At 36.6% G+C, this 21,917-nt stretch overlaps 1 protein-coding gene across 1 annotated transcript in view; it reads left to right on the top strand.

The window, feature by feature from the left end:
* Window positions 1-21,917, top strand: part of LOC149075783 (uncharacterized) — a 76,421-nt gene that overhangs the window by 41,809 nt on the left and 12,695 nt on the right. Inside the window, exon 2 of the mRNA XM_089243292.1 lies at window positions 11,901-12,889. Within this exon, the coding sequence (XP_089099418.1) occupies window positions 11,914-12,889 (976 nt within the window). The 5' untranslated portion in view covers window positions 11,901-11,913. The remainder of the gene's footprint in view (window positions 1-11,900; window positions 12,890-21,917) is intronic.

Genomic DNA, 21,917 nt, shown 5'->3' with positions numbered 1-21,917 from the left:
TCAATTCTTCAATTCAGAAACTTCATCAATTCAGAAATTCAGAAACTTCATCAATTCAGAAATTCAGAAATTTCATTAATTCTTCAATTCCATCAATTCAGAAATTCCATCAATTCAGAAATTTCATCAATTCAGAAATTCAGAAATTTCATCAATTCAGAAATTCAGAAATTTCAGAAATTCAGAAATTTCATCAATTCAGAAATTCAGAAATTTCATCAATTCAGAAATTCAGAAATTTCATCAATTCTTCAATTCCATCAATTCAGAAATTCCATCCATTCTTCAATTCAGACGTTTCATCGATTCTGGAATTCTGAAATTTCATCAATTCTTCATTTCCATCAGTTCAGAAATTCAGAAATTCCATCAATTCAGAAATTCCATCAATTCTTCAATTTCATCAATTCAGAAATTCTTCAATTCCATCAATTCTTCAATTCCATCAATTCTTCAATTTCATCAATTCTTCAATTTCATCAATTCTTCAATTTCATCAATTCAGAAATTCAGAAATTCCATCAATTCTTCAATTCAGACGTTTCATCGATTCTGGAATTCTGAAATTTCATCAATTCTTGAAGTATCTGTTTCATTTTTTCGAATTTTTATGGGTGCTGTAATTATCTCTGCTAATCATTTTTTAAGTTCTCAGACGATTTCTTTCATAAGAGCCCCCCCCCCCCCAATTTTTAAATTGGTTTTGAAAATTATTTCTTTCATCAATTTAAAATTTTTTTCTGTAAGAAATTTTCATTAAATATTTTTGATAATTTAAATTTAATTGTGTCTATATTATTTTTCATGGAAATTTTTCAGCATTCATGTACATTTTGCTATAATAAATGATTTTTTTTTTTTTGGATATGCCGTGTTTCAATTTTCCCAGAATGTTTAAAATCGGGATTATAAAAGGACACCTGTGGCCCCGCGTCTGACCAGGACGGCTCTGATTTCAATGACCTCATCATGCTGATGCGCTATATTTATAATCAGACTAATACAGGCATGCTAGTAGAAATACAGTCGGTCCCGCTTAATCGGATATCAACGATTCCAGCATACGATATCCGATTATGCGGGCAACAATTCAATTGCCATTTTACAACGTCAGCACAGTTTATATATTCAAAAACTGATGAAGGATCAATATTCATAAAGCTTCTGGAATAAACCAGAACTCAAACATGAAATGGGGAAGTTACAATGGTCACAATACCGAAGATTTTTAATTTTCATCAAGAAAGTTAGCGACCTCTATTGCCTCAACAGAGAACGAAAGTAAATTAATTGAATGTACGTATTGAAGACAGCTTGAATACTTGGAGGTCAGTACTTATTCTCAAATGTATTTATATTAACCTAAAGATGAGCACGCTTTCCCCCCAATTTTTTTAGAATTTAGAATCTATTAAAATGCATTTTTTGACTGATTTTTTCATAAAAGCTGATTTTCTTTGCTCTATATTTAAAATCGTCGTAATAATAAAAGTTAATTAGTAAAATCAATTGGTTTTCTAAATAGAAATATTGCATGTTTAATTAAATGCAATGACAGTATGGGTTGTTCAGGTTCAAAATGAATGCAAGAAAATATTTCTCAGTAATTCATGTTAAAAAAAATTTATTGAAATTTATAAAATGACATTTAAATCTTATAGTTAGTAACGTACAAGGAAAAAAAATTATGGTAGAATACATAATAAAAACATGCTTGAGGATGCAGCATTGCAGAGCATGGCGAAGATAATGGCGATAACAACCCTAGACCTTGAAATATAATTCTTCAATTCCATCTAGTGGCGAAATAACGTAGAAGGATGTCTGTGCAGTTGGCAGCAGCTGTACAAGTCCCAAGTGATAAAGACCGAGAATCTGCATGACGGCATATGCCGTCGTAGGTACCACCGCTATGTATGGCCGCGATTTCCGTAGCCAGACGGGGAAAAAGTAGTTTAAATTATCATATTAAGTGGGGAACTTCAACATTGTCTATGGGAGAAATTTTGATGCCTGAGGATTTTATCCATTTAAGCGAGGCCGACTGTATAACTTTTTATTTGGTGATTCAAAAATAACACTTGCAACGTTTCGCACAAGCAACGGGTAGTCATGCTCGAAGAAAATGTTTATACAACATTTTATGGTATCGAAAGCGTCAATTTTTTTAAGCATTGTCTTCGTAAAATAAAGAAAAGAGAAGTTCTAGGTACTCTTAACGCCGTTATAAATAACCAGAAAATCTCTTTCTTTGAAGTGTTGTAGACTGAGAAAATCTCTGTACGCTGTCGCCACCTGCGAGCTTACAGCTAATTTCAGCCTTGGAAGGGCGGTGGTAGGCTATTATGGTCTCTAGTCCAACGGTTCTTAACCTTCCTGAACCCACGGTCCACGGTAAAACGTCTCAAACGATTTGACGGATCGCCATTTTATAGCATGAGGGGAGTGGCCATATGACCAGTATTTTACGAGATATTCTGTATTATTAGCTTAGAGGAAATTTTTTAAATTAGAATTTGTTACGTTTCTGTAACTGTGGCAGTAGATAATTTTCATTATGATAATTATGGTGATAAATACGAATCATCTGGCATATTTGTCATGTTTCAACGTTTTCGTCAACTACAATTCAATTCAGTGTGATTTCCAGTAGCAATTTATTTCCCGTCCAATACTCCTACCCCCTCCCATTTTTAGCACTCTAATTGGTGATTTTTCCGACTTATGACAATGTTACTCTAGAGCTCCCGAGCGTGGGCGTTAATGCCCCCTGGAGGGCGATGGAATGTTCCAGGGGGCTGTAGAAGCTTCGAGTATAACATAGGCTTTCTATGGGTTAGATTGCGTTGGGGGCGATGGGAGAAAAAAAATTCTGATGAAGGGGGCGATGGGACAAAAAAGGTTGGGAAACTATGCTATAGACAACTGGAAATATATCCCGTAAATTTTGCTACTTTTTAGATTCCTAATTCTCGTATTTTTCTCGTTAAAACATGGCAACCTTGGTTGTGAAGGTTTTGTATTTTGTATTCACCTTGGTTTTGTATTTTAATAGGTTAGGCTATCACACTGAGCTACATAAAATTGAATAATTTTTCGCTCAGTTGGAATTAAATTATCAAGTATGCCTCTGGATCACCTGCAACACATCCGCGGTTCACTGGTTGAGAAACGATGCCCTTCTCAACGCAACTTGCTAGTGTTGCCTGTTATAAAGAAAGAGGTCCAGGGTTCAATTCTCGACAGAGACTAAGCACTTTTCAAAATTCGTATCAGCATTAGTTAGTATCCACAAAGCCTTTTTCCTTGATGTTTTGTGGTCTGAGAGAAAATAACATTTCTCTCTTAAGTTTATGACTAAATCATTTTAACCCATTTGTACTCACTGTACTCATTCGAGTACAGCGAGGATTTGGCTTTGTATAGTGTACTATATTTCCAAAAAGTCAGTTTTTTTGCTTTTTTTGGAGTTTAGACATTTTTCGAATTTATAGAAAAATATCGGGAAAATCGATCTGAAATTTTGGTCATGTAAACACTGTTTGTAGTCACAATTTCACTCAAAATTTAGTCACGAGTGCATTTGGGGGGGGGGGGGAGAGAAACCATGAATAAATTACATAAGAAAGAAAAGTTTTTGATCAACCCTGTATGATAAATGGCTTGTAACTTTCACAAAATATTGCACTTACTTTGTACAATAGTTGTGTGCATTTTCGTGTGAATAGTACGTTCACGAAAATATAAATGTTTTCAATAAAAATTCCATTTTTCATCATGTTTTTGCTTATGCCATGCGGAGTTTTCATCCACTTGTTATAGAACTCACCGAAGATTCACTGGAAACTTTATTTGCCAAAATGAGGAAACTGAATGAAATAATCAAATGACAGAAAATAATCGAAATACTAATTTGTGGAAAATATATCATTCGGGTACTCTCTCTCTCTAAGCCAGTAACTTCAATTACAGTTCCCGATATCGCGTATATATTTCTGAATTTTCACGACATTCAACTGGAATTTTTATATAAGTTGCATTATATATCTGGCAACCAAATTATTTAAAAAGCAAAATAGATATTTTCTGCACATGAGCAATAAAAAATTACTTGCTGAAGAGTGTTAATCGTATCGCATTGAATAAGGAATTACCAAATTTCAAATTATTATACATGGTATTTCTTATATAGTGCCAGATTTTCTGTGAATTTCATGAAAATTGGTTGAAAAATTCGCATGTTATAAGCAAAAAAATGCAATGCAATGCAAATTGGAATTTTTAAAGAAAACATATCTTCGTGAATACACGTGCTATTGTCACGAAAATGCACAGAAATATTGCACATAGTATAATATCTTGTGCAAAAGCTACAAATTATATCTTGTGGATATTTGTGTTTTGTTGTGCAATGTCATACTTCCGGTTGATATGATGAAAAAAACCTCTTGGAACTTTCTTAATTGTGCAATTTCAACAAAATAGCCCAATATCGAAAACGAATTCAAAGTGCGGGCATAAACGGGGTATAAGACATATTAGAGTTAACAAAGCATCAAAAAATGATGGACGTGACGGCAACGATATCGGAAAATCGGATCCGTGACCAAAAGAACAGTTTTTCCAAAGTAAACGTATTGCAATGAGTAATGATGTCACAAAATAATGCGCATCCAAATAAGGTGAAATATCTCAGCGGAAGCAGGTGGCCTCATTTTAGTTTTTATATCTGCGTTAGATCTCGAACGTGACTCATATTCGGACCAGAATCACAATCCGCTTATCATGAAATATTATTTTAAATATCTATAACAGCATAAGCTTCTTTTATTATAGAAATTCGAAAAGTCCCGAAATATAAATCGTGGTCATAAGCACTTTTTAAACTGTTTAGCAGGTGGCATAACGCTCATGTTTGTGACATTTAAAGAGAATCAACGGGTAATAATCGTAAAAAGAAATTGCCTGGGATATATGATACAGCAATGACTGGATGCCTCCCATCAATTTCGTAAAACATGTAAATGGATTCATTACACAAAAAAAGAGAGAAAGAGGAAATAAAAGAACACAACGGGATTGTTTCAAGTTTTTGCTGGTCTCGGCGTTCCATTTCAAAATACATACTAGCATGATAGAAAGTGGCCGCTTGGAGAAAAACTGTTATTAAATGCCCACGCGAGAGACATCAATAACGAGCTTAAACGGAACACTTCATCACTTTCTTGCATCAAGTATGTGGCGATGGCTTCGACTCTCTTGAACTGAAACAGGAAATTCGATGCATAAAAAAAATAATAAATAAAAAGCCTTTTATGACCTCTAAATATGTGCCATGTTATTCGGATGGATATGAAACAAAACAGAGAAAAAAGTCTTTTCTAATATCTTTTAGAATGGAAAATATCCTTGTCGAAAATTGGTTTCTACCCACTCGATGAATTAGCATGGCGATGTGATATTTATGTTCTCAATAGAACTTTGTTTTTTCTCCACTTTTCGTTAGCTACTTTTAGTAATTAACTTAAATTACTGCTTACTATATCGTCAATATATCTCTTAATTTTCCCGACATTCAGTTGGAAATATATAAGTTCCCCCCCCCCCCCCCCCCTCACGCATATATTTGGTAACCAAATTATGAAAAAAAAATATATTTTCTGTGCGTGCGTTCGCAAAATTCATTTCCTTTACATGCTCATTTCTCATCTGATATTACACTTTCGTAAGTCCAGCGCGCTACAGAAACTGATTCACGTTCAAGGTAATCGATCACCCAAATTGTTTCACTTTAAATTCAGTAAAATACCTGTCTAATGTATAATTTTAAACTTTCTATGTAAAGTTTCGTAAAATTTAGTTGAACACTTCGCATGTTTTCAGCAAAATACATGTGATGTAAAAAATTGTAGTTTTTGAAGAAACATTAAAATTGTTACGAGAAAATTATGTAAATAGTAATTATATATATATTAATTATGCCATTTTTCGCCTGTAAATAGCCATTATTGCACCTCTCTGTAAGTATCGCCAAGTTGGCAACAAACTGGTGGCTGTGGGATGATTTGGTGATGTAATAAGCGCCAAAAGAAGTGTAAAGATAACGCGCGAATCGTCGAGGTTTTTCTGGAAGGTTTCTTTTGCCTATATAGTGGCACCACCAGCAGAGAAGTGCGAGCAGTTTGTTTTCTTGAAAAGATACGAGATCTTATTTGTAGGTCGCTCTCCGTTTAACGTGTTTTGTCATCTCGTTTCTCTGGAGTGCTTGTGAGAGACATTATCCCAAACAATATATCCGTGTGGATAAACAGTGTCCGATAAATTCGGCGAAAGTTTTTCCAATTCAGAAGAAATTGGTAAATTTGAATGTGGTTTGCCAAAAAATTCTGACGAGCCTTTTTTTTTATACAGAAAAAAATTAGTTATAATTTTTGTCTGTCGATAGGGGGCACTGCCCAAAATGAAATCACTATAAATATGCATATCCGGTGTACGATTAACAGCTCGTTTCCGAATTTTCCTGTTCAGGCGCTTACACGAGGTTTGTATTGTGATGCAGACATTGGTGGATAAAGCGCTGCTTGTAAAATTGTTTTACCTCGGCCAAGAATCATCGGCTGAAGCTTTACGAATATTTCGGAAAGAGGAGAGATTGAAGAAAGGTTGGAGTCCCACAAATCTTGCTCGATACTTGTGCAGCACCCTCTATCGACAAAAATTTGAGCTGATTTTTTTTTTCTGCAAAAATAAACTAAATAAAATACAATTAAAAATAAAAAATAAAATTTCCTTCGTGAGAATAACTTTTACGCAAACCGCATTCAAGTTAACCAATTCCACCAATTCTTATGAATTTTTAAATTATTTACCATTTGTTGGATGTCTGGTGCATTCTATTTTCATGAAACCAGCACAAAAACAAGCAATATATTGTGATAGTTACAAATAATTTTCAGCCTTTAATTATACGGTTCAAAAATATTTTTTTTCTTATTTAATTTCTCGTTGGTCCCCTAAATGCACTTGTGATAACCTTCCCGTAACTTGATAGAATCTGCACTGGAAAACGTGGGTAAAAGTATTATCGGAGAAATACGTCACTCTCTCCGCTATCCATACGAAGGTTTTGAAAGCTAGCTGATGCGAAGATTAATTTAGGAAAGAAAGAGAATTCAACTGCCTTTGCGGGGAATCGAAACCACGTCCTCTCACTAATTGGTAGCTTTGGCCCGACTGTCCATGTTCGGTCCCGTTCAGTGAGCGCGAGCTCTAAGAAAACATTGATATTCATTGCCTTTGTAGTTTAGTGGGTCTAGGGCGCTCACCCGGCAAAAGAGCTAAGAGAGGAAGTAGGGTTACCAGAAGTTCCGAAACTTGGACATGAGGACGAATGCGTGCTTATGTTTGGCTATGTTCCTTACATATGTTTACAAGTGATGGCGCCACTACATCGACAATGAAGAATTATTGTTCCTAGGAAGCACTCCACGATAATGGGATCAGGTACTATAACAAATAGCAGGTGCCGCTTTGGCAAATGCCTCATTTTTTTAAGTGGAAATACGAGCAATTAACAAGGACCACATAATTTTAGGGTCCTCCGACGATGGCTTTGCTTGAGGCTTCTTCGGGAAGCGAGTTTTTCTGAATTGCGGCCTGTGGGCTATAAAAATTCGAGGGACCCGGGTTCGACTCCCGGTAGAGGCAGAGATGAGTTTTTTCCTTCCTTAAAAAATTAACATCTCAAATAATAAATATTTTCACAACATCCAGTCTTCCGTATATCTTGTATTAACAAGTGGAGAGCGACATTCATGTCATATATAAAAATTTTGCCGCCATTCAAGTCACTCTTTTGGTCGTTCACATGCTTTCACACCTTCTAGATCACTGTTTATTTCCTTTGCTCACCAGGTCATCCTTTTGGTCACTCACATGCTTTCGCATTCTCTCGGTAAGTCATCCAAGTGGTCTGGATTTTTTTTTTAAACGCCACTACTTCATTAAAATTCAAAACAAAGAACAGCTTTGCAAATACCGGTAACAAGGAAGTTTTTTTTCTTTGAAAAGCTCTCCGGAATGCAGGATTTTTAAGGGTTCCGTCGCGTTTGATCATGTGTAACCCCCAAAGAAGCTGTCACGGAACCCCAGTTGGAAACCTGTGATGACGGTCCAGCTCAGTGCACACAAGCTCTAAGAAAAGATTGAGATTCGTTTGCCTTTTGTAGTTTAGTGGTCTATGGCAGTGGTTCTCAAACTTTGGGAGCCCGCGGCCCGGTTGATTTGTTTTTTGTTATTGGAACGCCCAGTCATCCACACAACTAATCAACAACAAATGGAGAAAATTGAAACTGTGAATCATACACGGCCCGGTTTGACTGATGTCAGGGCCCGGTAGTTGATAAACACTGGTCTAGGGCGCTTCCCCGGCAAGTGAGAGGACATGGGTTTGATTCCCCGCGGGGGTAGTTAAATTTTCTTTCTTTCCTAAATTCATCTTCGCATCAGCCATCATTTAAAAACCTTCGTAAAAGTATTATGCTTACTTGGTCAAAATTAAAAAAAAAACCAACCTAGTATTTTTCTAGGAATTTGAGAAAAAATATCTGAACTACAAGACTTACGGCTACATGGTGTATATGAATCCGACATTAATTTTCTCGTGAGTATCAAAGCAATACAATAATTTCTATCGAACGATACATTGAGAAATATAAGTATCATTTATTTTTAAAAGAAAACTGTTCTCTTATTAAAGTTCAAATTTAATTGTTATAATTATTCATGAATGTGTTTTTTTTCCAAAATTCTAACTTAAAAAAAGTATTCAAAAAAACGCAATAAATTTTGAAAACAAAACAGCCAATTACAAATCCTCCCTTTGTATTTAATTAGTCATTTGAAATTTAGAGAAAACATAATTGGAGACTGAAATTTGGGATTTTTTCCGTTATTTTTGAGTAATTGTAATTAAGTCGTTCATTTCCTAGTTTAAATGCTCTTTTGTGTAATTTGTAAAAACTCTTTCCTAAAAAAATAAATATTTCTACGATTTTCTCCAAGTATACAACAAATATTTTACTATTCTAAATCCTCTTTGAGCTGCCTAATGATTTTTTTTTTTTAAAATTGAAAAATCCCATAATTATTTCCTTTGTTGCCTTAAAGCAATTAATTTCTGTTCAAATCCTCCTATTAAACAGCATTTTTTTTCCCGATGTAGTTTGAATCAATGCTGGAAAATATACTTTGATCTTCATGATTAATTTTGAAATTGATATATATGCATGTGATAAGTTCTGATATTTTCTTGTAAAGATCTTTACTGTGTATTCGGGGAAAAATCTCGTTTCCTTATGAAAGGTATAGATATTGGATTCTATCGGGTTTTTGTGAGGAAAAACGAGTATTTTTTTGATGGTAGTTCATCTTCGTAAATGCGAAAAAAAACTTCTTTCTAAAGTGAATGAAATATTTAACGAAGGCCTTTCGTCTATTTTCACAAAAAGCGATGTGAGGAAAGATGCAATTCTCTGAATTTTGCATCGTCGTCTCTGAAGCCCCCTCTGATATTTATTTTCTGTTTTTACATCGCATAAAATAAAGTGAAATGTTTGGTCGTTGGTGGAACTATATTATAGTATATATATATATATACAGGAACTAAAATGTATATCCACGCGTGGAAGTGGAAAAAGAATCAATCATGGTGGAAATGTGGATCGTGACACGACGTCGACGAACAGTTTGACATTTTGATGCCTTATTTAACGTTCCTTGTGGTGGATGTAACATTTCCTTTATGTGCGTGCGGCATGAATTTAGAATATTCTGAAGTATTTTTTTTCTCCCAGTTCTATAAAGGTCTTGGAAGGAAATATGTATCATCTTGTCTGTTTCATATTTCTATAAAAATTTATGAAGTTGAATTATTGAATTTTACGTTTTTTTTTTTATCGTTTCAGTATTTTTTTTTTCCGAGCTGAATAACAATATTGAAATAACGACCAGTGGCAGTGGTTCTCAAACTTTTCGTACACGTGGCTCGTTTGCCTTAAAATCGTTTACTGAATGATTTTTCCTTCCTTAGCCATCATTTATAGACGGCTGTTTTATTATAGCTATCACTTAGGTCAGGGTTCACATGAAGCCACATTTATAGAGAAAAAAAAAACGGGTAGGATGATATTTAACTCCTTAATGGTTAGGGACGAGATATCTCACTCCAGTTTTCCCTGTTTTCTTTATTTTCTCATCGTGAAGCTGCATTGGAACCCTATGAAAGAAAGTTCGTTTCCCTCCCTGTTCACGTCAGCACCCCCCCTTTTATTGTCTTTCTTTGGGAAGGTGTGTAACTATTTATTTTTCCCGCGTGACGGATTATGTTTCTCCAAAATTGCGAAAAATATATCTACTGCACTCATCCTTCCTCCTTTTAAAATGCAAACAGGGAAACCAGTTTTTGTGATTTATCGCACATACTTCAAGTGCAGATGGTCCAAATTTGTCACCAAAAGCATCTAGGGAAGAATAAAAACTACTAAATCACGCATGCACCTCGCCCATATTTCTCTCCGAAGTTTAGTTTTTTTTCTCGTACGAGTTTTTTCTGTGTAATGCATGTTCTGTGTCGCGTTGCCATCTTCCATCAATTTTTCTAACTATGACTGAAGTGTGATGGCAATAATTGTTCGTTGTAGGCCTGTTGCTCTCTGCGGCGACACTTTTTAACGGGGAGATTTGCCTGCATTTGCTCCACGAAGTTGGGAACCACAGAAAACAAACTTCAGCCGACCACGACTGTAGTGACGGTGGTGTTCGAGCCCGTGCGTGTCCGTCACTATGGCCAATGCAGCGGCGAAGAGGGAAATCTAAGTTCATATGAGTAAACAGAAAATATAGATTCTCGTGATTGGTCGAAATCAGTATGGAGAAGGTAGCAATACATGTCACCATTGACGATGTTATTAGCAAATTTTGAGACGAAGGTAGAAATGACTATTCCAACCCCCTTTTGCTCATCGTTCTTTTCACTTCTCTCGTGTGGCTCATTGTGGATTTCGCCAAGAACTCCACTAAAAGGATGTAATTTCGTCACAAATACGGAATCTAAATTTTCTACTTACTTGTATGGATGTAATGTTTGTTAATATGCCCCAGGATACTGGTGGTCTCTGGTACGCTTGACCTGAGGAGTTCCTGCAGTGGGATGCTGATACCGTGATCAAAGCAAAAGCACGTTGACTTTTGAACAGAACAAGATCCCGGTTCTATTGCTAACTAGCAATTTCAGCCATTGCCCCGAAGAGGGACGAGATGGGAAAAGCACGGACTGTTGTCCACATGTTTACCCTCAAGGTATAGAATTTGTACCTCGAATGGATAGGACGCATATGGAGAAAATATGATATTGGCTCCATATCTCTAATCGGCAGTCTGACTATCAATTCGGAACCTGTACACGTTTCTCCTTGTCAGATCTGTGCTGTCGGGACTGTAGCGTCTTGCCTTCGGGAGAGATTAACCGAATGGCTTTCGAGTTAGGTCAGGAGGTGCAAATGAGCCTTACCTACGTCCTTTTTACCGTACATTTTACCTATGCCTGTCACCTCACCATTTACCTCATGGTCGACCATTTATTGCATAGCTCTTTTGCTTTAGCGACTCGCTGCTTTCCTGCCCGACATGTCATATACCCTCGATGTTCTCCTGTCAGTAACATTTGTGCGACAGTCGATCAATTCCTACTATGTAAACGCGCATCAATATCCTCATCTCGGCACGATTTCCGAAGCGAAGTTTGGCGACCCTTCTGAGAGCCATGACACACATTTTGAGAATCACTGACTTGTGGTTATGTATAAGTTTTTCATCTATTTTTTTCTTTCCTTTCTCCGCAGGATCAGATCAATCATGCTAAGGTACGTCAGCCTACTCGTGCTCATAGCCCTCATATGGAAAGTGCAACCATCGACCGCGGCCGACGTCTGCGAGCCATCAGTGAATGTTTCAATGTTCTGTAACTGTGATCCCATTTCGAAAGACCAGATAGAGATTACCTGCTTCGTGTATGGACCGATAGACAGGGTCCACGAAGTATGGGGATCTTTTATACAACACGACAATACCGTGGCCCTGACATTCAGGTCGCGGCAGCCGTATCAGCTGACGTATGTGCCAACTCGGGTCCTGCAGAGTCTCCCGTCCGTTGAGACGCTAACAATACAGGAAGGCAACATCGCTGTCCTGGAATCGGGGGATATATCAAACATGCCAAAACTGAAAGAACTGTGGTTAGATCGGAACGAGTTGACGTCACTAGAGAGGCTTTCGATATCAAATTTACCGAAGCTGCAGAAATTGACGCTGAGCGACAATCTGTTGACCGAAATACTCGCGGATACGTTTAACGACTTGGACGAGCTGGAGCTTCTTTTCCTGGACGCGAACAACATATCGAGGATCGAGGGTTGCGCTTTCTGCAACCTGCACAATCTGAAGGAACTCGAGCTTTGGAGGAACAGCATCACAGACCTAACGGAACACACCTTCCGTGGGTTGCGGTACCTTTCGCGACTGGATCTTTACAACAATCACCTCAGCGTCATCAACGACAACGTGTTCCAGGCGATGCCGAAGCTCAGAGAGTTGAACCTGAAGAGCAACAGGATCCATTACATAAGTCCGAGGGCTTTCGACGGACTCAACCATCTGTCGGCTCTGTATCTCAACAACAATTTGCTTAAATCGCTACCGGGCAATTTATTCAGCAACGTTCCGGTGATGACGGTCCTGGACGTTTCGTACAATCATCTCGAAACTATAAACGGGGAAGTTATGGAAGGACTAAGGAATCGGCTGAACGAATACTTCACTTTCTACTTTAGAGGTAAGACTTTTTTTTTTAAAATTAATAGCTTGTTTTCCATACAGACTTGTGTGTTCACCCACAACAGCTGTTATAAAACGAGAATGTTATGGAAATAGTTTTAAGACCAAAGATTAACTGTTAAGTATCCCATAGCGGACATTAATGGAGTTTTTCTATATGAACTCTTTGAAAGAGTTCAGTTTTCTTACAAAAGTTTATCTATAGATGGTTGAACTTTCACCTTTATCGACCTTTTGGTTCAGCCATCTGTCCATCACTAAATTATGAGGTACCAGTGTACGAGAATTTATTCTAAAATACCAAGTCATTCATACCTTGGGAAAGGTGAAAAATGTTTTTTCTCAAAAGATTTGAGAAAAAACACTCTTCCAAAATAACACTTTTTTGTATATCATAAATTACCATGAGGAGAATGGACTTGGATATGTCACGTGATATGAGACAATTCTACTGTGTTTATATGGAGAAAGTGGTATAGAAACCAGTTCAAGTACTTCTAACTAAATCTTTCTCCTTCGACGACTTATTAATTAAACTTATAAACTATAACCCATTCTTCCCTTTGAGTACTGAGTGTCCGTATAAAAAGTAATTTTTTAATAACTCTACAACCCCTTGCAATATGAATGATGTATCTGAGGACTACACGTTATTTGAGTACTTTTCCTAATTGGAAGTATACCTCTAGGATCTACGGTTCGCCAGTAATTTGGGGTGCGTGCTGATAGCTATGCACCCTGTACATTCACAGTTAAATGTTTCTCAAAGTTTTAAAATGCCACAGAATGTGTGTGTGTGTGTGTAGCACTCTCTCATATTTTAATTACCTTAAACGCCTCGAGGTAAAGCAAATCTCATTTTCACTCACTAAAAAAAAAAAAATTGGATTTGGTTCTGGTTGTTTTCCCGGAAAGTGAGATTGGAAGAAGAAACGGGAATTAACGAGTTTGTATAAAACACCAAATTCCATCGTGTCTTGTCTCGTCTTGTAGACTCCGAGTAGCGCTTGTCATAATTATCCGTTGATTTTCAAATACACCAGAGAATGCACTTCCCCCCCCCCCCCGGTCTTTTCTCTAACGGAGGAAGAATCTTCTGGATGCCAACAGATATTATCTACGGTTATTTTTGTCAATGGAATTTCTCTGCTGTTCATTTTTACAAGGTGAAGGGAACTTTTCTTTTCCCTATAAATAACTCATAAATATACGGAATCTCTAGTATTATGGGAACAGCCACGATGTAATGAATGATGGTTTCCATGATTTTTGTTGTTGCTGCTGCTGTTGATACTTGCTTATTCAGCTGTCATTTTCCGTCATTGTTGTTTTTTCACATTTTTTGTGAAACCATAACGATTACCGTTCGTAACATCTATTTTCTCATTATCTTTTGTGAAGATACGTATTCGATGTTTCTGCCACGCGGATGGCGTTGAAAATCGATTAGTTTTCGGATTGCCCGAAAATACCATGGGAAAAGGTTATGATTCGATGGCGCCATTGTTCTCTGATACCGATATCGAATCCAGACAGATCCAGCAAAGACTAATTAATCGATTTTGGTTGCGAACAAAAGTTATCAAAGTTTTCAGCTGAATTTTTCATGCATTTTTCCTCTTGAAAAGAAATTCAGTAAATTTATGAATTACTGTTGCTTTAAAGGAATTGGTCTGGAAAATTTTGTAAAAGTCATTGTTAATGGCAAAGTGATGTAACATTATTTTTATTAATATTTTGTTTGGAAGTACTGGGTGTCCCATAAACTTGTAAATACTTCAAAATTTAAAAACTTGGTGGAATTGGTGCATTCGAGGTACAATTTACGAAAAATGCTATTCTCACGGAGAGGAAGTTTTTTTGGTACGGAAAAAAAAAAAAATACTTCGAATTTTTGTTGATAGAAAGCGCTGCACAAAAGTTAATCACTGGAAATCAGATTCTTATGAAATGCGGGGGCGTACGATTCACAATTCATTTCTGAATTTTCATGTTATTGGTGCGTCATAAGATTTTCATTGTGATCTCGACCATTGATGGATAAAGCACTATCGATGAAGTTTCTTTATTTCAGCCACGAATCACCGACTGAAGCTTTACAAATTTTTCCGACGTAGAAGAGATTGAAGAAAGGTTCAGGTCCAATAAGGACACGGTAGCCAAGGTCTACAAGATACTCCTAAATTACCAAAGAATATTTAGAGTTCGATACTTGATTCGTTTTTGTCAGAAACTTTCCTGACGCCGAAAAAGATCGCTACCTCAGTGAGTTTCACATCGAGATGTTGATGCATCAAACCCCCAAGCGAGTATAAAAAGAGACAAAATGCCAAACGACACTGTTCGAAACGGCAATAAATTCTAGGTCCCGGTCTAATTAGCCCTTGTGTGAAGAAAATCCTCGCGGTGCGACAAAAATGATTAATAATCAATGATTAGACCCAATAACTCCCGATTTGCTTTCGTGTAGCGCTTTCTGTCGTCAACTTTTTAGACAGATAAGATAATTTTTTATTTGATTAGTTAAGCCCCACACAATATTTTGGAGCTAAGCTAGTTCACTTGCCTCGAAAATAATTATTACATCTTTGTCGGTGCAAATAATAACGAGAGGGGGAAAAAAAGAGAAAATAAATCTGTGTATGTGTATATACAGGGTGATCAGCGAATAAGCCCTTATTTCAAAATTAAATATCTCTACAACAAAGATCAATAGAATTATGCGGTAAACGGTACGTTTATTAGCAAAACTGTAAGAATGTTGTACAGAAATTTCGAAAATTTAGTTTTTTTTTTAATTTTTTAAAATTTAAAAAAAAAACAACAAACCTGGAGATTTTGAGGTTCCGAAAATCCTCATTTGTGTGAACAGAAACCACTGCATTCGCCTAAAGTTACTGCATGGGCTGCGGTATGTGCCATGTGTGCTGACAAATTGTTCCAAAATTGTAACGTAACGTTCAGTAGTAATCGTTTCTCGCACGAAGAAGGGGCCGATAATGCCTCTGGCGCATACCGCAGCTCATGCAGTAACTTTAGGCGAATGCAGTGGTTTCTGTTCACACAAATGAGGATTTTCGGAACCCCAAAATCTCCAGGTTTGTTGTTTTTTTTTAATTTTAAAAAATTAAAAAAAAAACTAAATTTTCACACAAATAAGGATTTTCGGAACCCCAAAACCTCCAGTCTTTTTTTTTTTTTTAAATTTTAAAAAATTAAAAAAAAACAAACGAAATTTTCGAAATTTCTGTACAACATTCTTACAGTTTTGCTAATAAACGTACCGTTTACCGCATAATTCTATTGATCTTTGTTGTAGAGATATTTAATTTTGAAATAAGGTCTTATTCGCTGATCACCCTGTATATGATCTATATATCGTCATTATAACGACTCCTCCCTTCGATCCCCGGAAAACGGACGTTATATTGGGATGTCGTTATATCGCACGTTTAAAAAAGTCATAAAATTTATCTTCTTAAAACTGTATATTCTACTGACGGAACAAAGATAATCCTTCCATTTTGTTATAATGTTGCAAGGAAAATGTATCTGACTGAAAAAAAAAATTAAACTAAATACATAATGCAATATGTACATCGCGCTTACGAATATTTTTTTACTACATGCAGAAAAAATTTTCTTCAAATTGCGCTATAAAATTTTAAATAGGATAAAAAACTTGTCACCATGTGAGATTATAGCAGAATAGAATAAGGAAACGGAGAAGAGTGAGAAACACCAACATTCAGTCGACTCACACGCCCGCAGTGCGCCTTTGGTTTGCAGTTTCGAGATATGGCGAAAGTTAACCACCGGGCTTGCCGTAGAAGTGGCAACGCTTTATCTTTAAACCATCTATGTTTCATACTCTTTCTCCTGCAAGCATCAAAGGTCAAGGTTTCCACAAACTCGCAAAGGATTTCGTCCATTTCTTTGGAACAAAGGAGGGGGGGCGTATGGAATTCGGCCATTTTAATGGATAGAATATTTAACGGTCATTATATTAGATAAAAAAATAACATGGTGGAAATAGGAAAATATTTGGGCCCTGTCGTACCGGTCGTTATAATGGGATGGTCGCTATAGTGGACAGTCGTTATAGCGAGTGTCGACTGTAGTATAAAAAAAAATAGGTGTAATTTTGAAGAAATAACTTCTTCGCAAACCGCATTAAAATTTACAATTACTTCATTTTTTATGAATTTTTCAACTATTTACGAATTTATGGGACACCCTGTACATACGCTGTATGAGTGTTCAGAAGAAACGTGTGATGAGATGAGAAATGCATTTTTTCACCCCTGTTCGCGTGCAAGATGCTGGCGGTTAATTTGAATGATCTGTATTAAACGTATAGGCCATATACCTTTTATATGCTAGCCTTGTTTTCACGTTAAAAAAAAAGAATAAAAAGGAAGAAAAAAAGCAATAAGGGTGAGGGGGAATACTAAAGATAGACACACACATAACAACAGATCACAATTTCTCCCGTGATTGTGAGCTATCGTTGTAATGGACTTCTATTGTATTTGAAGATTTGTCCAGCCTTGCACGAATGTATTATTTCAATGAAAAATATAAATGTATTAATAGCACCAATTTACATCCATATTTGTAAAATTAATAACCAATACGTTTTTTACGGAGGTGAACCTTATAGAGGGTTGAACATTTGAAGCGATGTAAGTCTCGAAAAGACATAGCCCCCATAAGTATTCAATACTTTACATTGCATCGTTCGCGAAAATCCGAAAATCACGCAAGAATTTTCCCCGTGACCCTCTTGTATTCAGCTTTAGCTAAGAGGAAAAAGACATCCAAGTAAAATATTGCTTCATTTCTGACACCTGCCATATGTATTCCATCTACAAAGTATTTACTCGAAGTGAAAACCCAAGCCCGTAAAACAAACCTACACAATACATTTGAACAACTGTAGACTCGTTGTTAGTTCTCCCACGGAAAAAAAAAAAGTTCCTTTTATATTATAGCGTAGATTAAAAAGAAAAGTAATCTAAAAAATTGATATTTACCAATACTCGAACGAGAATTCAACAAAGCTAATAATATAAAAATAGAAGCAATTCTGAGTAAAACTCTACAAAAAGAGCTAAAACAAAGAACAAAAGAAGTCATCAAAACAAAGTTTTTTTTAATGGTATCTAAAGAAAAGAAATTACAGTATTTATTCAGTATTTTACTTATAAAAGAAATTGCATAGATATTTAAAGAATATTTTTCCCATCTTGAAAGTAGTTCGAAACAAAACCTATTCCGATGGGAAAATATTTAAAATATTTTTTCCTAAGCCGCTTATACTTCGGAATGTTCTTTGGGGGGAAGGAGGGGAAACCTTTCAAAAAATATTATTCACTAAGAGTTAGTTTGAAGCTAAAAAACGCTTTTGTGTTTTTCCCCGAAATCCCCCTTTTTTGGTTTTATAAAAAGCTTATTTTTGTTTTTGATTTGAATTAATTTAGTTTTTTTTTTTGTGTTTTTTAAAACTTCAAATACTGTACGAGACCAATCGAGCCAACAGAGACCTATTCCGGAAACGGTATCGTTCGATTCCGTAATTATCTAACTTTTATCTAATAACTGGTATAATTAAGAATTCAACTGTATCGAATGATTTTGCTTATGATATCGAAGTAATTAGGCGGTTATTAATATTTATAATTTTTATTTCATTATATTGAGTAATTGCTATGCAGCGAGATAGTTGTATTTGAGCAAAATTAATGAAGGGTAGGTCATGTATCCGCGTATTTCACTCTCGAGTATAACCTATTTCTCCTGAAATATATTGGTTGCATCTTATAATGCTTATTTTTGACTCCAGATCAAGCCTGAGCCAAAAACTTGATGTAAAGTGCGAGCTGTAAGTTCAGGACGCATTAAAAAAAATATTGTTGCGGATAATTTCCCACAAGAGTTCGAGGTTGCAAAACAAGAAGCGGTTCGACGGACACACACAGATTTATTTACAGAACGGCAATTTACACGTATTTACAACGTAGTCAGAGAGCTAGCAACTTTCTCGCAAAGTTTAAACACAACCGACTATTCATCGGATCTCTCTATTCGAGTCTCTCTGAGCCTGCCATCTTGTGAGCGCCGCACTATTTATAACCCCGACAGAAACTTCGAGAGAAATAGAACATTCCACAAAATTCTATCTTAGTTTCCTAGTCGGCGGCACTACTGTACAGAGGGGTTGGACCACTGTCTGGAGGGGCAGGGCTTTCTAGAATGTTCCCGCCAATTCTCCGCCAATAGCATGCCTATGCGCTAGACCGAAACCGGTACCAACTGATTTCGACATTTTGAGAGTCATAGGCTTTAACGAAAGGGCATGGTCTGAAACAAAACACTGACGACTCTAAGTAACACACAGAAGAAATGAATTGTAACTGTGCCAAACATTTTTGTGCTGCAGTTTATATACAGAGTATCCAGTAAATAATTTCTAAAGTCATGAAAATTGAAGAAATTGGTACATTTGAATGCGGTTTGCGAAAAAATTCTCACGAAAGGGGATGTTTTTTTTTTTGGTTCGGGAAAAGCCTTTAGAACTAAAGAACTAAAAGTTCAAATTTTTGTCGATAAGGGGCCACGGGGGAAAACCAATCCGGTAGGAATGATTGGATCTGTAACTTTCTTCAATCTCTTCTGTGTCCGAAACACTCGTAAAGCTTCACACGGCGATTACTGGCTGAGGAAAAAACGGCTTCAGCAACTTTATCCACCAATTTGAACATAATATGAAAATCTTATGTGAGCGCCAGTTATAGGGATATTACCAATGTAAACTTGGGGTGCACCAGGTTGTTCATGAGGTTTAAATAAGTGGTGAGATGCTCGTCTTCCACTATGAAGCTTACTGTCCAGGTTCACAGGTTCGAATCTGCTCCAAGAACATCAGGATTAAGTTCTTTGCTTATCGAGCTTGGGGTGACCACCGATATAGATGGCGCTTTCATTTCCCACTCAACTCCACTGGTTGGAAATTGCCGTATGACGATATGACTGAAGTTGATGTGCGGTAAAGTAGTTATAGGGAAAGTGAGAAATGAGCTCTTAATCGTCCTCTTTCTATTTCCTAGGACTCCATATTTTCGGTGATTTCCCTCTTTCTGCAGCGCCTTCTACCGACAAAAAATTTTAACTATTTTTCATTTTCCCAAAAACAATTCTTCGAAAGAATTTCTTCCGCAAATCGCATTCAAATACACCAATTCCTTTAAAGTTTACGAATTTTTAAACTATTTACGAATTTATGGGACACACCGTATGTTATTGTGCTCCTCCTAAATGTGAAAACTTGAAATGTTTGTCAAATAACATAAGTGTTTACTGAAAACCACACTTACACACGCCAAATGGTTGTTTTTTTTATATGAACTTTTGAAGTGCACAATAGCCTTGAGCTATTTGACGGTGTTTCTCTCCAATGTTATACGTTTGTAGTCGTCATAAAAGTTTCGCCAATAAGTGTCTGAGTGAAACGCGCGGGGGGGGGGGGGTTCCAAATCCTCCATGAAAGAATTTTCATTCACTCTGAATCATTATTTCCTTATTCAGTATTTTTATATTGGCTATTTGAAGTGTTCCACTGCTAGAAGCTATTATTTACAGAAGCTAAAAGAATGCCCCCAGTTCAAATGTCCGTGTTTGTAATCATTATTTTGATGGTATAATACTTGAATTAAATATTTAGAATATAGTGGTAGGGTGGGTTCTTTGGCCAACTGAATCATGATGTATAGCAAAGTCCTCATAATAATTCGGTTCTCACAAATGCAATCTTTTTATGTTTATAGTCCGTCACTATGATGAATCGGAATCGGAGACAGTGATCAATCACAGAATTTAATTGGCCGTGTAGGAAACTGCCTTTCACAGAGCATGATAATCTTGCCGCTAACCGGTTAAGGAAAGTATTATGAAGGTGCGACTGTGTGTTGGTCCAACGTACGTGATTAATAGCCCCAATTACATCGAAGCAAAACCTCGTCGAACTCATTTTCTTCTGCTCCCATGTTTTTGGGTTTTACCCTCTTCTATTGGTGGGATTATCCAAAGTAATTATTTGAATAATCAAATTCACGCATGATAATTATAATTATTTGGCTTAATGAGAAATGGCGATGCAACAGTAGTCATTAAGTAGTAAATAAATGGGCTTGAATAATTAGATGACTGAAGGAACTTGAACTCTTGTAATTTGAATTCGCATGGGAATTACTTTTCCCGAAATGCTCAGTTAATGGTAATAGCAGTGACTCCCAACTTTTTATGCTTCAAACACCTTCTAGAAATGCGTGCATTACGTATCCATAGAGACGCGTAGAAGGCGTATATTATTTGAAATGTGTGTGTAGAGGTTTGTTTTCCCCTAGAAAAACGTAAAGAAGCTTGAAACACTCATAAAGACATTAAAAGCTTGAGTACTCTCAGAAATGCTTAAGCCAAGGCTATACTCACGCCGAGCCTGGCCCACTAGTCATTCGCAAATACCGTATATACTCGTGTATAAGCCTAGTTTTTTGTGGAAAAATTCGTTCCTCAAGTGGGGGGGGGGGGGGGTAGGCTTATACTCGGGTCAGCTTGTGATGAGAAAATATCCACCCCCCGCATTATTGGAATGGGATATGTTCAAACCCCACAGAACCGATAATGTCAAAGCTAAAGCAAAGAAATCGAAAACATCATTGGCTTTGATTTCAGATGGGCTAACGTCGTTTGTACAGCCTTTAGATGTGAGCATCAACAAGCCTCTCAAAGACAATTTGAGGAATTTGTGGATTGAATGGATAAGTTCCGATGATCAAGAAACTACAAACAGTGGTGCTTTGAAGAAACCTGACCAGTGTGCCAATGGGTACATGAGGCGTGGAATTCTGTTTCCGCTGATTCTTCAAAAAGTGTTGCATCAGCAATGCGATGGACGGAACTGAAGATGATATCCTCTTTGAAAATGATAATAGCAATGACAGCCCAGATGAGGATAAAAACGAAGA

The sequence above is a fragment of the Pholcus phalangioides genome, unplaced genomic scaffold (genome assembly GCF_987345545.1).
Source record: "Pholcus phalangioides strain wild (caught in Gottingen) unplaced genomic scaffold, Ppha-v1.0 ptg000015l_1, whole genome shotgun sequence".
NCBI classification, from domain to species: Eukaryota; Metazoa; Arthropoda; class Arachnida; order Araneae; family Pholcidae; genus Pholcus; species Pholcus phalangioides.
This window is presented reverse-complemented; position numbering and strand designations above follow the sequence as displayed.